Source organism: Macrosteles quadrilineatus, unplaced genomic scaffold (assembly GCF_028750875.1).
Source record: "Macrosteles quadrilineatus isolate MER2022 unplaced genomic scaffold, UCM_ALF_1.0 Scaffold_1__1_contigs__length_201487025, whole genome shotgun sequence".
NCBI lineage: Eukaryota > Metazoa > Arthropoda > Insecta > Hemiptera > Cicadellidae > Macrosteles > Macrosteles quadrilineatus.
This window is the reverse complement of record NW_026542594.1, coordinates 96949541-96975393: the sequence shown is the minus strand read 5'-3', so window position 1 is coordinate 96975393 and position 25853 is coordinate 96949541. Positions and strand designations below refer to the sequence as shown.

The following is a 25853-nucleotide window of genomic DNA, read 5'->3' as shown; positions in this document are numbered from 1 at the left end:
AACAAAAAGTACTGAAGATCTCCAGAAGTTCTTGCTGAACCAATAAATTCACAACATTTAACTTTTAATGGATTTGGATCAGTGTTAGGCCTTGTAATTTTGCAACTACACAGGCTAGGCTGAGGAATATATATTGGTTATAAACTTGGTGTTTTTCAAGGCAAAAAAGATCAATAATCTCAATTCACTTAAGGCCTTAATAGCAATCATTTCCATAAAATATTACCAAAAATCACATTAAAGAAAATTTTAATTTTATTTATATGGATAATGAACTTTAAAAACGTTGATCTTTTGATAGAAGTATATTTAATTAATAACCTAGAAGTTTGTTAAAGCACAAAAATCTCAAAAGAAATTCTGATAAATAGAACATTTTGTCAAGAAGGTAAAGTCTATTGTAGCCTATTTTATTTTACATGCAACAATTTATTGGGCAATTATGAAATCAGTGAAAATGGTAACTTGTAATTCAAACTACAGAAACTTTATTAAACTTGATTTTAATTTGAAACCACTGAATTAAAACAAGGTCATTAGTGAGTTTTGAAATCTGGTATTGTGATAGATAAATGAAACACCACATATGAAATACAAACAATTTAATATCATAAATCTGTTCAAATTACCGGCATTACAAAATCAAAATGAAATTTTAGGCAGATTATATTTTAAGTAGTAGTTAGACAGCAAGGCCTAAATCTATACTGTGACAATATCAATCTAATAACTTTTACAAATCAATATTACCATTGTAAAAAAGACAATAACAATACATAATAATTATGAAAAACATCTGCACTACCAACAAAATAAATGATTATCTGTGAAAGTACATTAAAATGCAAAATTGACACTCCAAATATTGTTAGGCTATAGGTACACAAGTTACTAAACTAATGAAAAAAAAAGTTATTATTACTATTTCCTTTATTTAATAAATATATTCATAATAAAAACCAATATTGAGCTGAAAACTTCATTTTAAATTATATGCCCACATCCAACATAAAAAGCTTAAGACTCGGGGCCGATAAATAACACATGTTATTTGTTACCTATTACATATCAATAGTAGCATATATTACAAATAAAATATCTCTCTTAAAATTTTTACAGTAAGAAATGCCCATCTCAAATTGGTTTGCAACACTTAAAACCCATTTTCAGTATTATTGTTTTAATGATTGCATGTAGGTAGGCCCTACATAATCTGAGCCTTAAGTAATTACTTAAACAAAATAGTGTCAAACTTTAAAGATGTGATTGTTGATATTCTAATTTAGGCCACATTGTTTTGTTATCTAGGTAGAGTACCAGTACCAGTATGTGCTCCAATATAAGTTAATATTTGAGTAAAATTGTGATATTTTTTAAAACCTGTATCATCTCTAACATAATTTCAAAGAATAATGTTCTAATGCACAAACAAATCAGATAGGTAGGCTATATGGTTACCAGATTTTACACAAGCTACTTCCAAATATAAATGATACAACTGCTTACAACTACTTACATTAAACAATTAAACTTTCACCAATGAGTTTTTCCATTAGGCCTATAAATTAAACTTTGAATGGTACTATACTTAAACATAAAATCATTCATTTAGGTTGAATTGGAGGTAGGCCTAATTTTAAAAACCAATTAGTATCATGAAGGAGTGTAATAATCTTTAGGCCTGGACAGAAACCTTTGAAAGATAATATTTTCAAAGCAATAAATTTAATTACTGTGCCTTGAATAAAGGTATTTCTTTTGATGATAAAAAATACAAGTGAGGTATATATTTTAAACCTACCTAAATTAGATGGAAACTTATTGAAAACCCAATGAAAAAATTGAATTCGAAGATTTGAAGGCTACTGTACATTATTTGTAGCTGAAAACTAAATGATAATTACTTTGGCAACACCCTCTCATAATTTACAAAATTGGTTCCTTATTTCAAAATAAGAAAAATACTAAACCGATTCCAGAAAATGAGAACTTTGCTTTCATGTGCTGGCGCTGCAATAAGATAAAAAGATTTTAAGTAAATTGTTATCAATAACAGGAGAGTATGCCACAGTTCATGAAATACAGATTAAACTTATTTAAGGACACTTAGTTAGCCTACAAATACCTTAGCCTAAATTAGATCAACATCAAAATATTTTACAGAGAATTATATCTGAGTAAAAGTTATAGTTGAACAGTTTCCTGAAAAATAAATTATTTATGAACTGGCACATATTTAACTTACTGTTAATGTAAGGCCAATTTTTTAAAGTTTTATTGTGCAAATATGAACTAGGCTAAATCAATTTGGATTACAATATGTTACGTTCATTTGATCAGAAAAAGAATTTGCTAACATGTATGCCTTTCAAAATAGGTAATGTTCAACCAAACAGTAGGTCTAATTGCTGATAAAAATAGCTTATCTGATACTCTCAACTTCAATTTTATGTTTAAATTTTATGTAGTTAACAAAAAATGAATTATACCTAAAGAAAATAGAAACAAGAAATACATCAAAATAATGCATTTATTAAAAATTTGTGAGTGATTCTTAAAAAATTGCAATTAGTTTACTGTATTGCCAGTACTTTATGCAAATGGTAAATGAAGAAAAATTTATTTAGCTCAAACAAGTCGGTTTAAAACAATGCAAACCACAAAGAGATCTAATAGCCTCCAAATTAGGCACGAAAGGGCAAAGTATATCGTACATACGGCACTTCAACATCGTTTCCATCAGTATCGTTGCAGCACAGTTCAAACACTAACGCCTTCACATGGGATTCCAGTTTCTTTTTTGATACTTTACGGACTACTTCTGACATTGGCAAGTTCATTCGTTCCTGCAACTTTGCTGGAGGCATGAAGAAGGAATACAACATGCAAACACCTTGGGACAACATTGTAATTTCCAGACCGTGTTTTTCTTTGAAGTAATCTATGAACTCTTTTAGGGTTAGTTCTCCTTGAACTTCAAACCGATCCCAAATCGTCCATTCCTTGTCATAATAGGTGAGCTTTGGAGCTGCGATGGGTTCGGAAAACCCAAAAAATGGAAGTGCTAAGTTGACAAATCCATTTTTAAATGGCTCTACCTTATTGAAACCTTGAGCTAGTTTGATTAATTCAAGTGCTACTAGCCCACCAACAACTGATGTTGTTGTCGCAATAGCTGGAATAATCTTTCCAGCAATAAGCTTGCTTGTATGACGATCAGCTTGTGGTATACTGTAGTTTTCAGCACGCAAGTTTGAAGCTGCAACAATAAAGTCCATGTGAAAGTTGGAATCATCGTCCTTTTCAAAATCAAGGGGAGTGATCTTCAAGCTACGCAACTGCTCTCTTGATGGTAGTTCTCTTTGTAGTTGGCCTATTTTATCATGATCAACATTAGAATTTCCATTGGCCATTTGCATCTGAGAATCATTTACAGCAATCTTGACGCCAGATTTAGGGATGAATTCAGGCACATTTACTTTCTTAACCATATCGGAAATAGCTTCTCTGTCCCTGTTTTGAGGGATGCCATATACATGAGCTTTCAGATTTGCAGCTGCAAATACATAATCCAAATGAAGTGGGTCTTCTACAGAAAACTGAAGTGGTTTTGGACACCTCTTGGGACCTGACCAAAATGGTTGGCCGCTTGCAGTGAGCTGGTCTTTTGGAAAGTTGAAGAGAAGTTGTTTGATTTGATTGGAATATTGTTCTTGCCAATGATTTCGGGCCCAATCCACGCAATCTTCAAATGATTGTGGTCTTTCATCTACTAGAGCCAGTTTCACAGACTCAAGCACTTCCACGGGTTGAACACCAGGCAATTTTAATGTACGATCAATGAAATTGGGGTCATTCAGGTATAGAGCTGCATTTTCAGCTGACTGACGAAACAAACCTTCAAAGTTGTCTCTTGCCCATTGCAATGTGTGTTCAATAGCATTAGGGAAGTTTTTCAAAGTACAAATAGGGATACTTTTTTCTGGTGGGTCTTGTGAAGAACTATAAGACTCTGTAAGAAATGGTACAACAACCTGGGTATTTCCTTTTGTTCCCAAAGTACCAGATTCCAATAGGGGCTTACGATAATAGACACATCTGCGATCCATATAAATACGGGCCTCTACATTGTCCAAAGCATTAGCCACACCATCTAATCTATCAAAAAACTCATCATCATAAGTTTTCTCAGTTTCCGGTCCTACCCTGTTCTCATGTGCAACAACGTTGACTGATGGGTTCATTTGTCGAATAGCTTTCGCAGCTGTAGCAGATTTTGGTCTTTGGACATCATGGGGACGGAAGAGAAACTGCCTGTTTAAGTTTGACTTCTCAATCAAATCCATATCAGTGACTATAATTTGTCCATTACCTGCTCCAACACCCATCATAGCAAAATTCTTGAGTAATTCACATCCAATTGCTCCAGCACCAACAACAAAATATTTTAGGGAGCCCAATCTCTTCTGAAACTCCTTACCAAACACAGCAATCTGACCATCATAGCGGTTACCAGAAGGTTGACAGTCAGTTTCAGGGATATCCTTACTTTCTGGCAGACATTCAATGGCATCAAAATAAAGCCACTGGTAAATAGGGGAGAATTTACCACTGCATGCTTTCATAACTTCTTGTGCAACAACACCACCAATTGTTGCATTCATAGCACACAGATTACCAGATGAAACCTTGCAAAACAGTCCCAGCAAATCATTATTTAGTTCTACATTACTTCCTTCAGCTTTATTGATGTCGCTTACTAAATTAACAAATTCTGCAGCATCTTCCTTGCTCCAAGGTTTGGGTTTCCTGCCTTTGTTTTTCTCAAATGCATCCAAAGCTTGGAAAGCTAAATGAAGCTGAGCAGGATGGTCAAACTTACCGAAATCTGTTATTAAAAACTCAGGTTCTTTCAAACTGTCAGAGAGACATTTGAAACTAACATTTTTTGGCATTTTGACTTGAGTTACAATTCCCCCTCTAACATAGTCAGAAAACTTGGTTGTGTCCCCAATGCTAAATGTGTAAGGGCCAAGGACTTTAATTTTTTTAGGCTCACAATTATTCAGTTCTACCATACCTTGAATTTCAGTGAAGGTTACGTAGTCGCCATCTTCAAGTCCATGTCTCGTATCATCTAAGCAGGTTACAACACCATCAATGTCTTTAGAAACGCTTGCAATCATGGCCGAGACCGGGTTTTCTCCTGTGGTGTCAACTACACAAAATCCCTCACCAAAATCACAAAAGACTTGAGCAAAAAGTCCCTTGGTGCTCGCAACAATTAAAGCAATGTTATTAGCGTGAGTGATTTCAGATATTCGTTTTTGTTCGTCCAAGGAACTATCTGTTAAAACAACAACGCGAAATGACTTGATGATGTCATCGGAAAGCTGTCCAGCAAACGCTTTAGTAGGAACATAATTATTCAACTCTGAAAGCTGTCCAAAGCAAGCTTCAGCACGGTTTTTACCAATGTCTGATTCAGTAAGGTAAAACTGAGAGGACAAGTCATCTATGGTGCAAACTGAATTGTCATGTAAAGTCACAGACTTAACACCACCTAGAATGACGTTTTTGGCAACTTCAACCCCTAGTCCACCCAAACCAGATATTAGAACATCAGATGAAGCCATTTGACGCATAGCATCATGGCCCAAAACGTAAAGTTGTCTTGAATACAATCCCTCGTCAATCTCCTCGTTGGGAAGGGACGAACCATTTTTCGCCATGTCTGCAGAAGCCTGTGAAACGGATTTCGCTGGAGTACCGTCTCCTGAAGCAATCTTCCGTTTCTTAGCAGGAGGATCAACGGAATTGTCCACCACCTCAGCACTAGACATCGGACACAAAGGCCGGTTAATCAGCCTATTTTTCTATATTGTTAGTCACGTTTCAATTCACTAATTAAATTCAGGACGATTGCACAAACTTAGAACAATGAGTCAGAGTCACACACAATCCACTTCGGAAAGAAAGAAAGAAAAGTGTAACACTAGCACACTAAGCACTAGAAACAGCCAGTCAGCGAATTAAAGGTCTTTGAATGTCAAAGCCTTTTAAATCGTCCCTATGCCTGTAAATTACGTCGCTTACATGAAAATTACATCGCTATAATAAAAATGATTCCAGAGTTTAATGTCTATCAAAAAGGTCCCCAGTATGTATATTGATTGATACTAACTTTTTGGCTACATTTATTTATAAAGCTTATAAAGAACACAAATGTTTGAGAAAACCGTAAGCTGCACGCCTATGAACCGCATCCTTGGATATAAGGTCTTGACGAGAAACTTCCCGATAAAATACCGGTATATTTTTAATAAAAACATTCCTAAGGGAACAAACCTTTATTAAAGAGATTTTAATCTTCCTGTTAAGGCTGTTACGGTCACTAGTGGATTGGTAGTCTTTTAGGGTCGACCATATCAAAAACGTTGATTTAATATCATTCAAAATATTGAATCCATCTATATATTAATAGGCAAGCATGTTTCTTTAAAACCTTTTTTCTCAGCTCGTGTGCATCGCAGGGAAAATCTAAGCATGCCGTTAGAAAGATATTTTCCTGTAGAATTGCAGAATCCCTTTAAAAATTAAAAAGGCTCAAAATTTTTTCCTACAGTCGCCCGACAAAGTTGGCTTCCTTGTATTGTTTATAGTAGAGCAAGCTGCTAATTGCTGCATATTCATACTTTGTCGTACGGTTTATACTTTGTCGTACGGTATATACTTTGGCGCACATCAGGATTCCAACGAAACAACACAAAACAGCGTGGTTCTATTATGCACGTAATCCATGTACGCTTGGAAATAGGTTGGCAACACTTAAAGATAATAATACTATGAGCAGCTGATTGCCTATTATAACTACGATTTAACCTGTCATTTCGTGTTTATAGTTTACGTTCTCTTTTCGGTATTTCTGAAATTTCTGGACTTTTCTTTTAAACGTTTTTTAAACATTCCTACGAACTTAATAAACAAGAAAATACCTTTAAAGCATCTTTTTAGGCGCGGAAACCACTTCAAATTACAAAAACATACGGAACTATATTCTCAAGTCGCGGAGCACATTGCTTGCTGAGGAAAAGAAAAAATAGCGGAGTGATATGGACCGGTAACTACTTTATCTAGGACACTTATTTGTGTTGCCAGCTGAACCTAAAAACATGTTGTATAGTGTTTGAAAGACTAATTATTTATATGCTTTATAGTGACTGTAGGAAAAATATAATGTGTAACACGAGTGCAAATAAAGGCATTTGCTGCACTCGAGTTAACATTGATCTCGTGTGCAGCAAAGTGCCACTTTGCCCACTAGTTACACAAATAACTATTTAATTTTTGCTAGAAACCAAATGCTGTATCATGCATAAACCTCGCACTGGAGAAGCAAAGAAACAAAACGCTTCAAGCAAATCGTTTCGTAACATTTTGCTTCGGATGAAATGATGGGTCAGTGTGCGCCCAGCCTAAGTTTAACATGGGAAACTCTAGCGCCAATGGGGCGGAGCCCTTATGACGGATCTGCACCAAACTTAACACAAACCATCCTTCACCCTTGAAGGGGTTTCCTTTGCCAATCATCATAAAGTTAAGTTAAGTCCGTGTTTCCTACAAAATAGAAGCACTTCGGCTAACATAGTTGTTCACTGTTTGTGGGAATCTTCAGATTGTAGGTGTTCTTCATTATATAGTACGATAGTAAATGTTTTAGCGAATTTCCCATATAGGGAATAAAGCTATTTCCGTAGTACTCATGGTAAGACCTGGACGCGGGACCGATTTTTTTTTCGTTTTGAGGTCCCTAGAGGCCAAAAACACCATTCGTTCAAATTCATATATATATATATATATATATATATATATATATATATTTATATATATGTGTCCGTTAGCACGATAACTCGAGCAAAAATGATCCGATTTTGATTAAATTTGGTACAAACGTGTAAACCTACGTTTATTCGAACGAGTTCGCGATCCAGCATGATCGGACCATGGGAACGGGGGTTTATGGGGGGTTTTATGGGGTAAAAATAGGTTTTTCCCATTTTTGACTCAAAAAACATAAAATTTTGCAATTTCTTTCTAAACCATTTTGTAGAGCTTAAAAAAAACAAATAATTTAGTATATTGAAGCGTTATTATGCGCATAATGGTTACGGAGAAAATTTCAAAAAATTGTAAATTTAAAATTCCCATGTTATTCTTATGGAGAATAAGTAAACTGTTGTAGTTTGCTTGTTTATGAACATATTTTGATCAAATTTGGAAAAAATTTTTATTTCTTACTAACTGTTATATTTTTAAGTAGACATTTCAGTGTAAATCCAATGAGTCAAATGGAAATTCGCTTAGTCTGCAGGTTTGCTGCGGCGGTTTTTAATCTCCATTTCTTCCACTTGGTGGCGTTCTATGACTTTGCTATGTTTCCATGGCTAACAAATTGGTTATTTCAATGATTTTTCAAGAAATACAATACTATGTCAATTCATTTTTCTTATTTGGTAAAATATATCAAATTGTCTAGGCTTTCTCGATTTTTTACATTGTAATATATACGAATGTAAATTAAAATAGTCAATATTTAATTTCAACAAAATCAGTAAATGTACCCAATGCGTTTAATTGAATTGAAAAATAAATAACAGCAACAATAGCAGTAAACAATATTATGTTCTTCATAAGGATAACATGGGAACTTTAACAGCCACTGGGGCAGAGCCCAAGGGACTTTTTCAAAAATGTAAGGCCAGTTTGCAAATCTACGCGACACGCTCTTTCCAATGAGATGTGAATGGATAAAATCGGTTAAGAAATGGCGGAGGAGTTCAACCGACAAAGTTTCATGTAGCGTGATTAATTATATAGATAGATTACTAGCTGGCCCGACAGACGATTTTTTGGCTGGTAGTCACAACTTGTAAATAGTCTTACAAATTTTAAATACCTAAGAAGTTGTGTATTTTAGTTTTACTCCAGTTCATTTTAGTTTATTTTGACATAGCTAACACTAATTGTAATTGGTTGATTTGGCTAAATAAATGACTTATGACTTAATGACTTACGTCGTCCTGTCCTAATTCGGTTTGATGTCAAATGCTCGTTCATTTTCAAGATGAGCTCGTTCGCATGGCTCAATCACGTCCTGGTTGAAGTTCGTTCGCTACGCTCACTCACCTTTAGGTTAGAGCTCGTTCGCTGCGCTCACTTGACTTCAGATTAGTTTTTTTGCTACGCTAACTCACCTCCAGGTTGAAGTTCGTTCGCTGCGCTCACTCACCTTTTGGTTGCAAATTAGCTGTTGTCATAAATTATAAAAAAATTATTGTGCTGCACCCTGTTGGTGAACCTATTAATTTTTAATGCTATTGAACATCACAGAATCAAATTGTTTAGTTAAACCAGCTGTTAAGATTCTTTAATTCCATTTAAATATGAATACTCATAAGGTTAACATGGAAAATTCCAGAGCCACTGGGGCGGGGCGGAGCCCCGGAGCCCTTTTGACGGATCTGCACCAAACTTCACTCAAACCATCTTTGAATAATGCCTAATAATACCTGAAAGTTTCATTACAAACAGTCGAGCAGTTTTGTAGTCCATAAAGGACAAACAAACATACATAGGATTGTATAGATTCTTTAAAAAAATGCTAAAATCAAAGTAAAACGTAACGTAAGTAAAACCATAGATAAAACATACTCCCTTAAAACTTGGTTAGTCTATGGTAAAACGTAAGTAACGATAATATCGAAGTAAAATATTGATATACCCGATCATGGTGGAAGGAAAAGTGTTTTTTCCTTCCACCATGATACCCGATAATATCAGAAGTCTAACACTCTAACATCGATATAAAAATATCGATATATCGGAACCAAAATATCGTTACTTCCGATATATCGGATATCGATACCATACCAAACCAGTAAACCACACATAAACAAACACTACAAGAAGAAGAAGAGTACACAAAACAAGACAACAAGAAGATAACATAAAAATAAGTTACTTACCGTATAGAAAATATTGTAAGTATTTTAAAGCATAATAGATGATGTAGTAACTAACGAACAATTAATCCTTTATGGGAGACGTTTTATATCAGTAATACGTAGGCCTATTAACAATACTAATTTAATACGAGGAAGGGTGTTAGTAAGTTTTTTGGTTATGTAATCAATTCTGTAAAATTTATTGTGAAAGTTAAATTAGTTGTGTAACCAAAGTATGCATGAGGCTACATAAAAAGCCTAAAAACTTAATTTGGCCTACACCACACCTTAGGCTTAGCCTAACTTGCATTAAAGTCCATAAACACTTTTCCTATTTTCCCGAGTTTCACTACATGGAAGTAGGCCCAAGTTAGCTATGACTAGCGTGCCGGCACGGGGAGAGAGAGAATCTTTATTGTACAATCTTCAAGATTAACAATGGAGTCAGAATACGTATAATAAAATGAAACCTAAGACCTTAATTTAGGTACATTTCAAAGTTCTGCCAGTCCATGAATTCACTCATTTTGTAAAATGGATGCAGGAGTAGCCATTCAGAGAGTCTTCTCTTGAACATATTAGGGGAGGTTCTCTTCAATTCTGTAGGCAATGCGTTAAAAAGTTTAGCTCCAGTATAAGATGGCTTCAGTTGGAATCGCAGTGTGTGATGTACTGGTAAGTTGAAGTCCTGAGCATTTCTCGTATTGTGATCGTGGTTGCTGAAATTACGTTGCAGGTTCTTGGAGACGTCAAAGCAGATCACTTCAAGCAGATAGATGTTGATCACAGTTTGAAGCCTTAATTCTTTAAAGGATATTCTGCAGCTTTCTTCATTTTCGAGATTAGCCAGCATTCGGACAGTACTCTTTTGAACCACAAGGACACGCTTTAAGATGTTAAATGATGCAGCACCCCAAAGAACAATTCCATACCGCAAGTGGCACTCAAACAGAGAGGTGTGGGTGTAAGCTATCTTGACGGCTTCATCAGAGCTGATGTGCTTCACTCTTCTGATGGCGAGTTTTGCGCTATTTAACTTGTTGTATATTTTAACAACATGATCAGTTCATAACAATGATTCGTCAATTACTAGGCCTAGGTGTTTTGTAGCGTCCACCCGATCGATATTAGGAAGCTGTGACACATCCGCTGCTTTCAATCTGCCCAGAGTAAGCTGTTTTGTCTTTGCTTCATTGAAGACGAGGCCATTCTTATTACAATACTCCATAGCCATGTTAACAGCAATGAAGGACTGGATTTCTAGATCTTCCTTATTTTGATGGGTTGTTATGAGAACTGTGTCGTCTGCATACATAATTGCATTGCAGTAAGGACCAGTGTAAGAAGGCAAGTCTGATGTAAAAAGTATAAAAAGAACAGGGCCCAAAACAGAACCTTGTGGAATGCCTCTATTAGTTGGAAGCCTATTTGATCGGACCGAAGAAATTGATCCATTCAAATTTTTCTTAATCTCCACCCTGTTCTCTTTCTTTCATGTAACTCCCAAACCACAAAAGAACTTTTTCCTGTAAGCCAAGAGCACAAAGTTTCTTTAATATTAGGTCATGGCTGAGGCAGTTGAAAGCCTTGCTCAAGTCCAGATAGAAACACTCACAACAGTCTCACCATCTTCAAGTTTGTCTACGATATACTCTTAATAAGACTCACAAGCGCTGTAGATGTTGACCTCTTTGGTGTGAAACCATGCTGTTCCCTAAGATTAATGTTATTCAGTTTAAGATGTTCCATTATCCTGTGCATTGCAGCCTTTTCAATCATTTTAGAAAAGGTTGAAATCAGTGAAATTGGCCTATAGTTTTCCACTTCATCCTTGCTGCTTGCTTTATGAAGGGGGATCACTTTCGACATTTTCATTTTGCTAGGGACATGGCCATTCTTAAAGCTCAAATTGAAAATATGGAGCAAAGGTGTTATAAGCTCGTCCTTGCAATACTTCACTATCAGCGAAGAAAACTCATCAAGACCCGATGATGTTATGTTCTTCATATCCGAAATTATCTTGTGAAGCTCTTCCTTTGTAATGGGGTTTAGAATGAAAACAGGGGCCTCAATTTCCCATACCCTAGATTGCGTGTGCTCAGTATCTTGAAGTCCATTCTTCTTCAGTGTTTCTTCAGCTATTGATGTGAAGTACTTGTTAAACTCATTGGAGATTACCATAGGATCGTCAACTCTCGTGTCCCCTCGGTTGAGTCTTTGAATGTAAGAAGTTTCTTGTTTTTGCTTCCGTTCACTATTAATGATCTTCTAAATGGCTTTTCCTTTGTTATTTGATTCTGAGATAAAAGAACCGGAGACCTAGATCCGGGACAGATTTACCTACTTTTTAATTTTTAAGTGCCCAGAGGGGACCTACATAGCCTAACTTATATAGGCCGACATGAATATGTACAGGGTGAGTTTCTACTCAGAGTCTTAACTTAACTTATGGGGTACACTTCACACTTCCATAAGTTAAGTTATCGGTTGGCACAAACAACCGAATGAAAATATCAATCAATATATCGATTATATGAATCAAAATATCGATTTTCATAAGTTAATTAGGTTAACCTTACCTAACTAACCAAACGATATAGAATAATTTAATCGATATAACTTATTGATCGATATTTTCATTCAGTTGTTTGTGCCAACAGATACGGAAGTGTACCCACTTATTAGTTAGGCCTAACTTAAGTTACTCACTACTAGAAACAAAAAAGTCAAACAAAAAAAAAGGGTTAAAGTAGGCTATTTGACATTTTTGTTCTTTTTAGCGAGTAGGATATAAGTTAACCCTAGATCTGGCACTCTGGCAGTCATTTTATTCACCAGTGGCGGGTAGCCTATATTTTGGCCCTTTGTATTAGTACCATGTATTTATATTTTACCACAGAACCGTTGTTTGTGAATATAAGTACGGTACACTTATATGTATATAGTTTCTGTTTCATTGATAAATGCAGAATATAATGATATAAAAATCATTTTTTTCTATTAATGCGTTTGGGTGTAGTAGCAAAAGGTTTGCAAATTTTTGGATTATGCAAATTAGAAATTTCAAAAGCAACCCACAAGAAAACAACAAAATTTTTTTTACACATTTTATCAAAGGTGTTGTACAAACGCATTAATAGAAAAAAATGATTTTTATATCATTATATTCTGCATTTATCAATGAAACAGAAAATATATACATATATGTGTACCGTACTTATATTCTCAAACAACGGTTCTGCTTTATGCTATATGAGCCACACAGTCAAAGACCTTGTTCAGGTCACACAGTGTGGCCCAAGCAAAGGCCTTCCTCTCAAAAGTATTTAATACTTCTTGTACTAAGGCATCAATTTTTCTGGCATGTGATTTTTCTGTTGTAGATGGCATCTGTGGTTGACATACCACTGCGGAATCCATATTGAGACATATAAATAAGATTGTTATTTTCTAAAAAATTGCTGACTTGATCAAACACAAGTATCTCAATGACTTTAAGATAGAGTTGGTATGATTGATATGGGCCTATAACTTTCAGGCCTATTCCTAGCACATTTCTTAAAGATCGGACAAACAAGTGAAATCTTCAGTTCCTTGGGGAAATTACCATTTAGCAGACAGAAGTTGATACATAAAGTGAATGGGTGTAATATACCAGATATAATGTGTTTTAATGAGTTGTTTGATATATTGTAAAAATCATTACTGTTGGAATTTTTTAGGCGTTTTACAGCTTTAAGAACAGATTCGGGAGTTACAGGATTAAAAGAGAAAACTGGCGGGGAAATGTGGTTGATGTTATGGATTTGACTATCTGGATTGCACTGAGTAGCTCCTTGCTGCGGCACAGTATTAATTTGCTGCTTGATGCCCTCAACTGAATCTATGAAAAAGTCATTAAACTGTTGTGGTGTTATTGGAATTTTTTCATGAGAACGAGAGGTCTTAGTGTTATCTTGTATTATTTTCCAGGCAGCCTTACATTTATTACTGCTATTTTCTATGTAATTGCAATTATGTAAAATTCGAGCTTTTTCTATCTTTTGCCTATATTCCTTTTTTAAACTGTTCATTTGAGACTTAACTTCTAGAGAATTGGGATGTTTGAACAACTTACTCATCTATTCTATATATAACTAGCTGAACCCGGCAGACGTTGTCTTGCCTTTGACTATTTATAATCCCGCGGGCTTTGCCCCGTTCAACTTCTTAATTTTCAAGATGATCTCGTTCGCATGGCTCAATCACGTCCTGGTTGAAGTTCGTTCGCTACGCTCACTCACCTTTAGGTTGGAGTTCGTTCGCTACGCTAACTCGCCTCCAGGTTGAAGTTCGTTTGCTACGCTCACTCACCTTTTGGTTGCAAATTAGCTGTTGTCATAAATGTAAAAGAAATAATAGTGCTGCACCCTGTTGGTAATCCTTGTAACTTTAATGCTACCTATTGAACATCATAGAACAGAACCAACTTGTTTAATTGAAACAGCTGTTAAGATTCATTAATTCCATTTCTCATAAGGTTAACATGGGAAACTGCAGAGCCACTGGGGCGGAGCCGATTGGACGGATCACGAAATTGATGGTGTATAAACCTATTCCATGACATTCTACACGTATGTACCAAGTTTCGTGGCAATCGGTTCAGCGGTGTCTGAGTTTATCACTGCCAAACAAACAAACAAACAAACAAACAAATATATATACAGACATCCTCTTTTATACTTACTAGTGGAACCCCGTCAAAATCGACGGTTAATCTTGAGGTTTTATGTAAATTCAGCTAACTGCGATAGATAGAGTGAAGTCATTAAAATCTTAGTTAAATGAAGGGAGGATAAGCATAATAATAAGTATGACGATTGTGTTCCCTAAAAAACGTGATTGTTGAATTTGTTTAACACAATATTTCCTACCTTTTTATCGGCTTTAGGTTGCCCAAAAGGTTTTTTAGGAGTCTTTATAATTGTTTGTTCATGAGTTTGTTTCATTTCAAAGCCACTTTCACTATATGGGAGAATGAGTTCATATAATTAGTCTATCATGTTACGGAAAGAGTCAATATTTATTACTAACCACTAATTCCATCTGCTTTAGGAAAATCATTCAGATTGTATCCGGATTTATAAGTTATCTTCATCTTTGGTCATAAAAATACAGAATTCTATCAGCATATTAAATCAGTTTTTTTTGTATTTGATAAAAATATCTGATTCTCCAGATAGCAGTAACATTCTTACTTCGATCTAAGCAATTTTAATTCCTTCTCTTGCCACATCGACCCATGTATTTAATCATCCTGTTCTTACTTGATAATTCATTAACTTATGGGGTAGTTTTACCTGGCCATATCGACCACATAAAGCTGTGCATGTTTTTCGTGGATGGAATGAACCATAATTGTAGGAAATTTGATCACAAATCTTGAACATTTGCGGAACCAAATCCATAACCTAGTCCAGCCTTGATAACAAATCATGCAAATGCGATGAGATGTGATGATACTGTTGTGTTTCCGAATGTTTTGTATGTAGTGAGGTTTAGATGCATTGTTCGGCCTAGCTACATGTGTACATCAAAGTAAAAACCCTGTAGGCCTACACTTTTTTTTAATACCTGAATTGACATTAGTTCACCTGCTTCACCAAAACCATAGATGAAACATACTCCGTAGTTAGTCTATTCCAAAACTTGAACACAGCTCTCATCCTCAACGTAAGTTACTCATCTATGACACAATTTTCAACCCGATTATCAAAAACTTTCATACCAATAAATGAATTTCTGGTGTTCTTTCTTGAATTTCAACCTTACAATATATATAAGATAACCCGATAAGGAATAATTATATGTTCCTTTGAAAATGATATGTCACACTTATTTCATAATTTAAAATTTTCTAAGAGCAATAAAGCATAGATTTTTGAACAAAACATTTAAAACTAATCATAAGTTCATCATTTTGTAGAAACTATAAAAAACTTGCCATGCAGTGGAGAATCAATTTAAAATCATAAATAATAATGTAAACATTTAATTTTGACAGTTTCAGTAGACCTTTGAATACAATTTTAATATTAACAGCTGGTTCATTAATAGCTGGTAGTGTAAAATTATCCATATGGTCATAATGTAAATACAATTGCTGAGTGAAGTTTAAAGGCCTGTGGGGCAGAGCCCCAAGGAAATTTACCTCGTTTCTCTTTTGAGGGCTCACCTACAGACCAATACCTTTCTTTAGACACCCCTACCAAGTTTCTACACCCAGCCGTTCTCTCAAATTAGCTGTGACAAAAACCCCGTTTTCCTCCATAAGAATAACATGGGATGGGACTTTAAAGGCCACTGGGGCAGAGCCCCAAGGGAATTTACCACGTTTCTCTTTTGATGGCTCATCTACTGACCAAGACCTTTCTTTAGACACCCCTACCGAGTTTCTACGACCAGCCGTTCTCTCAAAATAGCTATGACAAAGAAAAACAGTTTCAAATTAATATATAGATAGATTCAGTTTTAAAAATCTTTGTACAACTAAATCTAGAGTTCTACTGGACCGATTTTATAAATTAATGGGTCGTTGGAAAGCTTAAGTCGTGTAGATTTGCAAATAATTATAAAAGTTTGTTGATATTTCATTAGTCATGCCCATCAGGAAAATCGTTTGAAATTTCATTAGATTATGTCCATCAAGAAACGTCATCTACTTTTGGTGAAACCCCACAAAACAATTGCTATTTTCTTTCAGTTACAGTTAATGTGCCATTTTTGGCACGCCCAAAAATTTTCACTGTTCCCTGGTTCTTTGGCAATGTGCCATTTTTGTCACACTCAAATTGTTTAGTTTATAAAAAAATCAATATTCATATTTAAGCTAATTACTGACCTGGGTTATGTTTTCTCATCTTTGATCTGTGCAAATCACTTAGATATATAAGTAAACAGCTTAAAATATTGAAATAAGAAGTAATTTACTAACCTTCTACACTAAGCCTCCATACTTCCTTTTCTATATGTTGGCCTAAAGTGATAGTAATTTCCAAAACATCCACTATAGTGCACTAAACCATAATAGCAATAGGCAAAGAACCTTTGGACGCCAATTGTTGGAATTAAAAAGTTAACAGGCGAACGTGACATTTTTTTGAATCCTCATGTGCCAATAATGGCACGCTGTCAAATTAAGGGTTAACAGCTGGTTCATTAATAGCTGGTAGTGTAAAATTATCCATATGGTCATAATGTAAATACAATTGCTGAGTGAAGTTTAAAGGCCTGTGGGGCAGAGCCCCAAGGAAATTTACCTCGTTTCTCTTTTGAGGGCTCACCTACAGACCAATACCTTTCTTTAGACACCCCTACCAAGTTTCTACACCCAGCCGTTCTCTCAAATTAGCTGTGACAAAAACCCCGTTTTCCTCCATAAGAATAACATGGGATGGGACTTTAAAGGCCACTGGGGCAGAGCCCCAAGGGAATTTACCACGTTTCTCTTTTGATGGCTCATCTACTGACCAAGACCTTTCTTTAGACACCCCTACCGAGTTTCTACGACCAGCCGTTCTCTCAAAATAGCTATGACAAAGAAAAACAGTTTCAAATTAATATATAGATAGATTCAGTTTTAAAAATCTTTGTACAACTAAATCTAGAGTTCTACTGGACCGATTTTATAAATTAATGGGTCGTTGGAAAGCTTAAGTCGTGTAGATTTGCAAATAATTATAAAAGTTTGTTTTTGTTATGATTTATGGTGAAAAATAAAAAAAAACATGTTTTCCATAAGAAATACATTGAAAACGGTGTTTTTCCCACTTTTTATTTGGGTGCGACTTTTAGCTGCAATTTTTTGATATTTACAAGAAGTGCATGGTATCAATTTGTAGGAAATTTTATTCTCTTTCAGAATATCACCTTCTACTTTGGTCGATTTCCTGACCATTTAAAAGTTATTTGCAAAAAAGCTAAGCAACCTCCGAATTTAATGAGAAAATATTGAGTTTGGGATATTTTTGTTAAACTTTGTACAACTAAATCTAGACTTCTACTGGGCCGATTTTGTTAATTAATGGGTCATTAGAAAGCCTAACTCATGTAGATTTGCAAACAATTATAAAATTGTGATTTTATTAAATATTTGGGGTGGAAAAGTAAAAATAACAAAAATACATTAAAAACTGCTTTTTTCAAGTTTTTGTTTTCAAGATTCTATTTGTAGTCAGCTTTTGGCTGCCTTTATTAAGTATTTTCAAGAAATGCATAGTAGTTATTCGTAGTAAATTTTATTCTCTTTCAGAATATCACATTCACTTTGGTCGATTTCCCCTCCATTTAAAATATTTTGGCAATAATCTAAGTGATCTACAAATTTATAGTGGTGAGAAAATACTGAATTAGATATATTTTTGTTAAACTTTGTACAACTAAATCTAGACTTCTACCCGACCGATTTTGTTACTTAATGGGTCGTTGGAAAGCCTAATTTGTGTAGATTTGCAAATAATTATGAAAGTTTGACTTTATTAGATAAGTATTTGAGGTGAAAAAATAAAAATAAAAAATAATATATCTAAAACTCCTTTTTTTCCATGTTTATATTTCCAATTTTATATTTGTAGCCAACTTTAGGCTGCCTTTATTGAGTATTTTCAAGAAATTCATATAGTAATTTGTAGGAAATTTTTATTTTCTTTCAGAATATCACCTTCCACTTTGGTCGATTTCCTCACCATTTCAAAGTTATTTGCAAAAACGTTAAGCAACCTCCAAGTTTATAGTACCGTAGTGAGAAAATACTGAATTAAAGATGTTGTTGTTATGCTTTGTACAATTAAATCTACAGTTCTACTGAACCGATTTTATTAATTTATAGGTCATTGGATAGCCTAATTTGTGAAGGTTTGCAAATAATTATGAAAGTACTGTTGAGGTTGCAAGCAAGATCGTTTGGCTATAAATCGATGATAAATAGCTCCATTTCTTGAACAATTTGTGTTGGTCGTGATTTAGCTGTGTGATTTAATGAAATTGAAGCTGGTATTTCAATGAAGCCATATTATTGGCCAATTATTGACCATATTTAGGTCAAAACAAATAGAATAACGTAATTAGAATTAAGTAAATATAGCTAAAACTAAATTCCAAGATATAATCAAATATCCATACCCAAGATATAATCAAATTAATATTTTCTGATTGAGTGATACAGTATCTTAACTTAACTGATTAAAACTATCAGTATCTTGAGTGAAAGCCTTTGAAGTATTTTAAGACCAAGACATACAAAATAACTTAAATAAAAATATAGTAACGTATCATTGATTGCAGATAGGTACTAAAACTATTGTAATTATTGTTGATTCATGATTCAGCAGTGTGCTTTAGGTAGTCCGATCTTAATAATCAATAGCTCAAATGAAAAAAGCTGGTATTTCACTTAAGGTTTATTAGACCAAAATGTATAATGTAATTAGAACTGCTGGAATGCATCTTTAATTGAAGTAAAAAAAATTCTTTCGTCGAGTAATACATTAGATAAATTAATGATGATGCTTGATGACAAATATGTGCTTGCACATCTTTATTTTAAGACCAAAACTATGAAAATCGAATTATGAAAAATGAATACCAGTATGCATAATCTAAATCTAATCATACGAAACATGTGTTAATAATTCAACAGCTTATTGTTATATTGTTATCTAATTAATTTTTCTTTGATTAAATGTTGTTGTTAACAATTTGCATTTGTATTTAAAGTGTGTTCATTATGTTAAGTGTGTGATTCTAATGTTATGTGCTTAAACTGTACCCTTAATATTATTGAGTAAAGTGGTGTATGGATTTCATAACCATTATTTTACTAGAGGCCGTTGTATTTAACCACAACGGGCACTGTTGCTAGTGACAAGGTCAATAACTCTTCTTTCATGCCAGCAAGATCACTGGTGTACCAGCTGTTTTTGATAGGTCTACTATCCATGCAGGTAGTATGTTTCTTCATACGGCAGTAATAGTTTATTACTGTGAGTAACCCTTAAAAAAAACCATGAAAACCAGATTGATGCATCAACAGTTAGACTTTGGAAAATCAAATCCCAGTCAATTGATAATAGGCTATATTAGTTATGTCCAAAAGGCTTGACTTAGGCAAAACTGTTCTAAGGTAACCGATAGGCTCATTGTCAGACAAAATATTTGAATTAAAACTTAAACTAAGGATTATACTATCATAAACTAAGGATTATACTATCATGGTCAGAGAAAGGAAAGAATATTACATTACTATTACAGCTAGCAACATTGTCAGTGCCTATCCTTACAAAGACATTATCAAGGCAATGCTCACCTCGTGTTGGGGAAAATTTTTTACAAAAATAGTTGTGTGGTCTAAGAAGGTTTAAAAAATCTTTAACGGTTTGTTTTTCTGTTGTGATGTCAAAATCTCTATTCACGTCTCCCCCAATAATCACATTATAACTGGGCCAATTACATAAAAACAACAGCAAACATTCAAAGTTTTCAAGAAATATGCTTGGCTACCATTAGGAGATCTATAGAGTGAAATTACAATGATTTTCAAACTATCGAATATTACAGATGATAATTCAAAATGTAGCTCGTCACATAAATAGGCTACGCCAAGTTCTTTAGCCTGTGGGGCAAGGTCATTCCTTACAAATATGAGGGTACCTCCTCTCATTTTATTTGATCTGTGAAAAGCGTTACCTAATACATAATTACTAGGACAAGAAAAGCTAACCTTACCTGACTGAAGCCAATGTTCTGAGATACAAAGTATAGATGGATTAAGATTAATAACAAATCCTTCAAGAATTATGAATTTGTCCTTAAGTCCTTGAATATTGAGGAACAGAAAGTTAAACTCCGTCTCACAGTCTAATGATTCAGGTTCACCAGTCGCTTTACTGCGTTGAGAGTAGGCATCACCTCGATCCCACAAAGTTCCGGGCCCATATGCAATCATAACTTTTCTTGACTTGCGAGAAGTTTTTTGAATCTTCACTTCACTTCACTACTATGTCTCTTTGTAGAATTCCCTTGAACGGAGCAATGAGACAACCTTCAGGCCACAAATCAGCACTTAATAGTTTATCAAAATCAGATTCTGGCACCTCTACATGAAAGGAAGAGTAGCCTTCATATTTTGACCTAATTTGTGTACACTTGAGAGACTGCAGGTTAAGTTCATCCTTAATTTACCTGTCTATATCCTTAGCGGTAGATTCTGGGCTCAGCCTAGAGAGGAAAATAGCCTTCTTTTTGATTGTTGGTTTCGACTGAACAATTTAATTGCACAATCAGTCATCTTGCCAATCAGTACATCACTATATCTTTTACCCTTTTCACGGTCATTTAATGAATTGCTATTCGAGGTGCTTCCAAGTTTATTTTCTCGAGTAGGCCTATGTTGCTTGGATTTGCGATGGTAAACCGTTTGCCATCTGTCTTCTGCTTCTTCATTAGTTTCATTGGTTAGGTCGAGGACAGGAGAGATCGAATCATCAGAGGTCGAGTCCAAGGCAGTCGTGCTGTAATCGATATTGGAATTCGATGTATGCCTATTCGGTTGTTCAACGACATTGAATATCATAGAGGAAACAGAAAGGTATTTGTTTAATAGAAATTAATAATTTCTATATTTAACAAAAGTATCTTTATTACTGAACTGAATCTGTGTACAAATTGTAAATAAAACAAATGTAAACAATAACAATAATAACATAATATAACATATGATTATAGACAGATTAAGGAATACAGTAGAGTCCCGCAAACTCGGCGTAATGTGGACTGGAAGGGTGCCGAGTTTGTGAAATGCCGGGTTATCGGGAACTAGGGTTAAAAATAAGAACAATACAATTGGTAAGCTAATTAACTACCTCTTTTATTTATATTTATATTACAAGTCAGTATTAAGTCATCAGATATAGTAAAACAAATCATTTGTACGAGCTGAGAATGATTTGACTTGAGCTGGCTTGAGTCCATGTTTAACTCGGACTCAAAAAATCACTAATTTTCTGAGCCAGATGATGGCCGAGTTATCCAGACTGCCGGGTTATCGAGTGCCGAGTTTGCGGGACTCTACTGTACTTTTAACCAAACATGCCCCTTTTCACAAATCTAATTTTTTTGGAGCTTTGACTATCCTGGTTCTGGTACGTTCAATGAAGGGTCGAATATACCACGAATTACGACGCAACTTTCTCCCATTTACTTCAACAATGTATGATCTGTTTCCCAGCACATCAACTATTATACCTTCTTCCCACTGAAGATTGGAAACATTCCTGATTAATACTTTTTGTCCCTTCATGAAAACACTGACTTTCTTTAGTGCTGTTTTATTATACTGCATACCCTGGCCAAGTTTGCTTGTCACTTCTTTATCATCAATAATCTGTGGTTTAAGTTTTGATGGTATTACAGGTAACTTAGTGTTGAGAACTCTACTTTGAAGTAGTTGCGAAGGAGAATACCTAAGATTAGCAACTGGAGATGACCGATAATTTAGAAGATATAAACTGAAGTCTGACTTCTCATGCTTTGACTTTTGCAACATTGACTTAACTATGCCCACTGCTTTCTCCGCGAGTCCATTACTGCGAGGATAATGGGGACTAGTAAACTTTACTTCAAACTTCCACAATTTACTGAAGTCAACGAATTCTTGAGAGTTGAATGGGACATTGTCACTTACAAAAATACTTGGTATTCCAAAACGAGCAAAAATTGGCTTCAATGCAGCAATGACAGTTGTTGCTTTTTTATCTCGAATACGCTCAACTTCAATCCATCTTGAGTAATAATCTATTAACACTAAATAACTTTGATTGTCGAAATCAGCTATGTCTGCTGCTACCTTGTAAAAAGGCATGTCAAAAACTTCATGAAGTTGAAGGGGCTCTCTCAATTTTGCTTGCATAAACTTAGCGCAAGTAGCACAGCTGTCAATAAGATTTTTTAAATCTGAAACTAATCCAGGCCAGTAAACAAGTTCTTGAGCTTTCTTCTTTAACTTGTTGAATTCCAAGTGAGTTTCATGGAGTGTCTGTAAAGTATACCTTCGCATAGATGGTGGCACTATCAACCTTTCGTTAAAATACACTAGTCCATCTTGAACTGTTAGGTCATTTCTTATTCTAAAATAATGCTTTAGTTCATGGTTATTCAGCGAAACTTTGCTGGGCCAACCTTCTTGATAAAACTGCATAACTTTGTATAAGGATTCGTCTTCATTTGTAGATTTTATGTACTGATCCATTGTTTTTACATTTATTGTAACTTCATGGACTGAGTGAACAACATCCAACATACTTTCATCTTCTTGTGATTTTGTAGGAGCACACTGTCTTGAAAGAAGATCTGCAACATATAGTTTATTTCCTGGAACAAAATTCACACTGAATGAGTACTTAAGTAACTTCAGCCGCAACCTTCTTAAACGATTGTTCTTTATTTGATGAATTTGCTTATTGAAAATTGATAGCAAAGGAGAATGGTCCGTTTGTACTTCAATGCTGAAGTGTCCATAGGCTAAGTTATGAAACTTTTCAAAAGAATATACAATTGCGAGTAGCTCTTTCTCAATCTGTGCGTAGTTCTTTTCACTTTCGGTAAGTGACCTGGATCCAAACATAACAGGCTTCCCACTTTGGGACAAGGAACAACCAAGAGAATAGTTACTTGCATCTGCTTGAATAGTTATTGGAGAGTCAAAATCAAAGGGACTAAGTAAAGCAGCCGATGTAATAGTTTCCTTCAGTTTGTCCAAATGACGACTGTGTTCGGGGGTCCACTGAAAAACTACATTCTTTTTTAACAAATCTTGAAAGAATGAGCAGTGTTCTGCTAAGTTAGGAATGAAAGGCCTAAGATAATTCACAGTGCCTAAAATTCGTTGAAGTTCTGTCTTATTCTTAGGCATTTCCAGTTCATTAATAGCTCTGATTCTTTCACAGTCAGGTTTAACACCATTACAATCAAATTCTTGTCCTAAAAATCACACTTTTTCAACAAAGTAGGCCTATTGAATTTTATCCTTATTCAGTTGAATGTGGTTTTTCCTTGCCACATTGATAACTTCAAGTACAATTTTATACAACTCTTCTTTTGTTTCTGCTGCACACAGTATATCGTCAAAGTACACTACAACCCCCTTAACATCACTGAAAAACTTTGATGTTGTTTCATGAAAGTACTCTGGAAGAACTGAGAGACCAAATGGTGCTCGTAAATAACGATAAGTGCCAAACGGAGTGCTAAATGTACACAGTTTTGAAGACTCTGGATCCAAGGGAACTTGATGGAACCCATCCTTCAAATCAAACACACAGAAGTATTTTTTCTTAGCCAACTTAGTGGTTATTTCATCAAGAGTTGGGATTAAAACATAGTCTCGAATCAAATTTTTATTCAATTCCTTTGGGTCTAGACAAACTCTCAAATCTCCAGTTTTATGTTTTTCCACTATAACAAGGTTGTGTACCCATTCTCCAGATTCACATTTCTCAATTATGTTTCTTGATACCAAAGAATCCAGCTTCTGCTTAAGACGATCCATTAATTTGTTAGGTATTCTACGGGCAGGTGAACTTCTTGGAACAGCCCCTTCCTTAAGTTTCAGTTTCAGTACTTCAGGAAAACAACCTTGGTTTACAAATACATCTTTATTCTCTTCAACCAGCGTTTGTACGTCGGGTATTTTGCTTACTGCATCAATAGATATTCTCTTGATGAGGCCCATTGCAATAGATGAATTAAGTCCTATTATTGGAGTCGCCTTTTCAGAATCAACCACAATAAATGTGATGTTGTACAATTTAGAAGCCACTGTAACTGGCAGTGTTACTTCCCCCACTGTGTTTATTTTGAATCCACAAAAAGCCTCAAGCTTGGTTGTTGATGGTTGAACCTCAAAACACTTAGGTAGAGATAAGCTATCAAGATCTTTGGTGGAAAGAATATTAACATCTGCACCAGTGTCAATCTGAAATACAATCTTCTTTGCATTTATATTTAATGTTACTGTCCAGTGACTTGCTTTGATCCTGTTAACATTGACTATTGCCCCCACTTGATCGTTAAGCATCCACTCTGACTGTGTTTCACCAATCGAGCAGTAGATTCTAATTCATGGCCGTTGAAAATTTTTGTCTTGCATACTTTCAAAAAACGTTCAAAGTGATTGGGTTTTTGACATTTTAAGCATACTTTATTTTGTGCAGGACAAGGTTGGCCTTTGTGAAAATATCCACATCTTGAACATCCTGCACCCTCATTATCATAAGCTCTAGGCCTGATCATTGAGGAATTACGATTTGTCGCTTGGCTGTAATTTTGCTTATTTGTCTGTGGTTTTTGAGTCTTGTTAATAGTAACGTCATCAATATAGGTTGACTGATCATTTTTCATTAATTGCTTCAAGTTTTCTTCTGCTGTTTCTACGCATCTGCAGTAATCAATTACTTTTTCTAGAGGAACATTGTCTCTTAGAAGGCGTTCTTTAACGCTCACAGAGGAAATTCCAACTATGATTTGGGACCGTAGGAGTTTATCTTCTTGATCCTTAAATTTGCAAGGGCTTACAAGTGACTTTAAATCAATCAAATATTTATCAAAACTTTCCCCATCTCTCTGTTTACGAGTTAAGAAACGATGTATTGCCATAGTCTCATTCTTTTTAGGAATACAGTGTTTTTCCAACGTGTTTAAGATACTTAAGACTGTTTCATCCTCATTTTCTGCATCTCTCTTTAGTGTGTTGTAAAGCTTTAAAGCTTCAGCCCCTAAAAGGTTCTTCAATCTTGCAACTTGTACTTTGTTTGACTT

General features: G+C 34.9%; 2 protein-coding genes across 2 annotated transcripts in view; one reads left to right on the top strand and one right to left on the bottom strand.

Moving 5' to 3' along the window:
• Positions 1–587: 587 nt before the first annotated feature.
• Positions 588–6003, bottom strand: LOC128992483 (ubiquitin-like modifier-activating enzyme 1). Its single transcript, XM_054416115.1, has one exon. The coding sequence runs from the start codon at positions 5841–5843 to the stop codon at positions 2685–2687; it is 3159 nt and encodes a 1052-aa protein (XP_054272090.1). The 5' UTR covers positions 5844–6003; the 3' UTR covers positions 588–2684.
• Positions 6004–9943: 3940 nt separating this feature from the next.
• Positions 9944–25853, top strand: part of LOC128992339 (C-factor-like) — a 76527-nt gene continuing 60617 nt past the window's right edge. The window contains exon 1 of the mRNA XM_054415995.1: positions 9944–10040. The gene's annotated coding sequence lies outside the window, so the exon portion shown is untranslated. The remainder of the gene's footprint in view (positions 10041–25853) is intronic.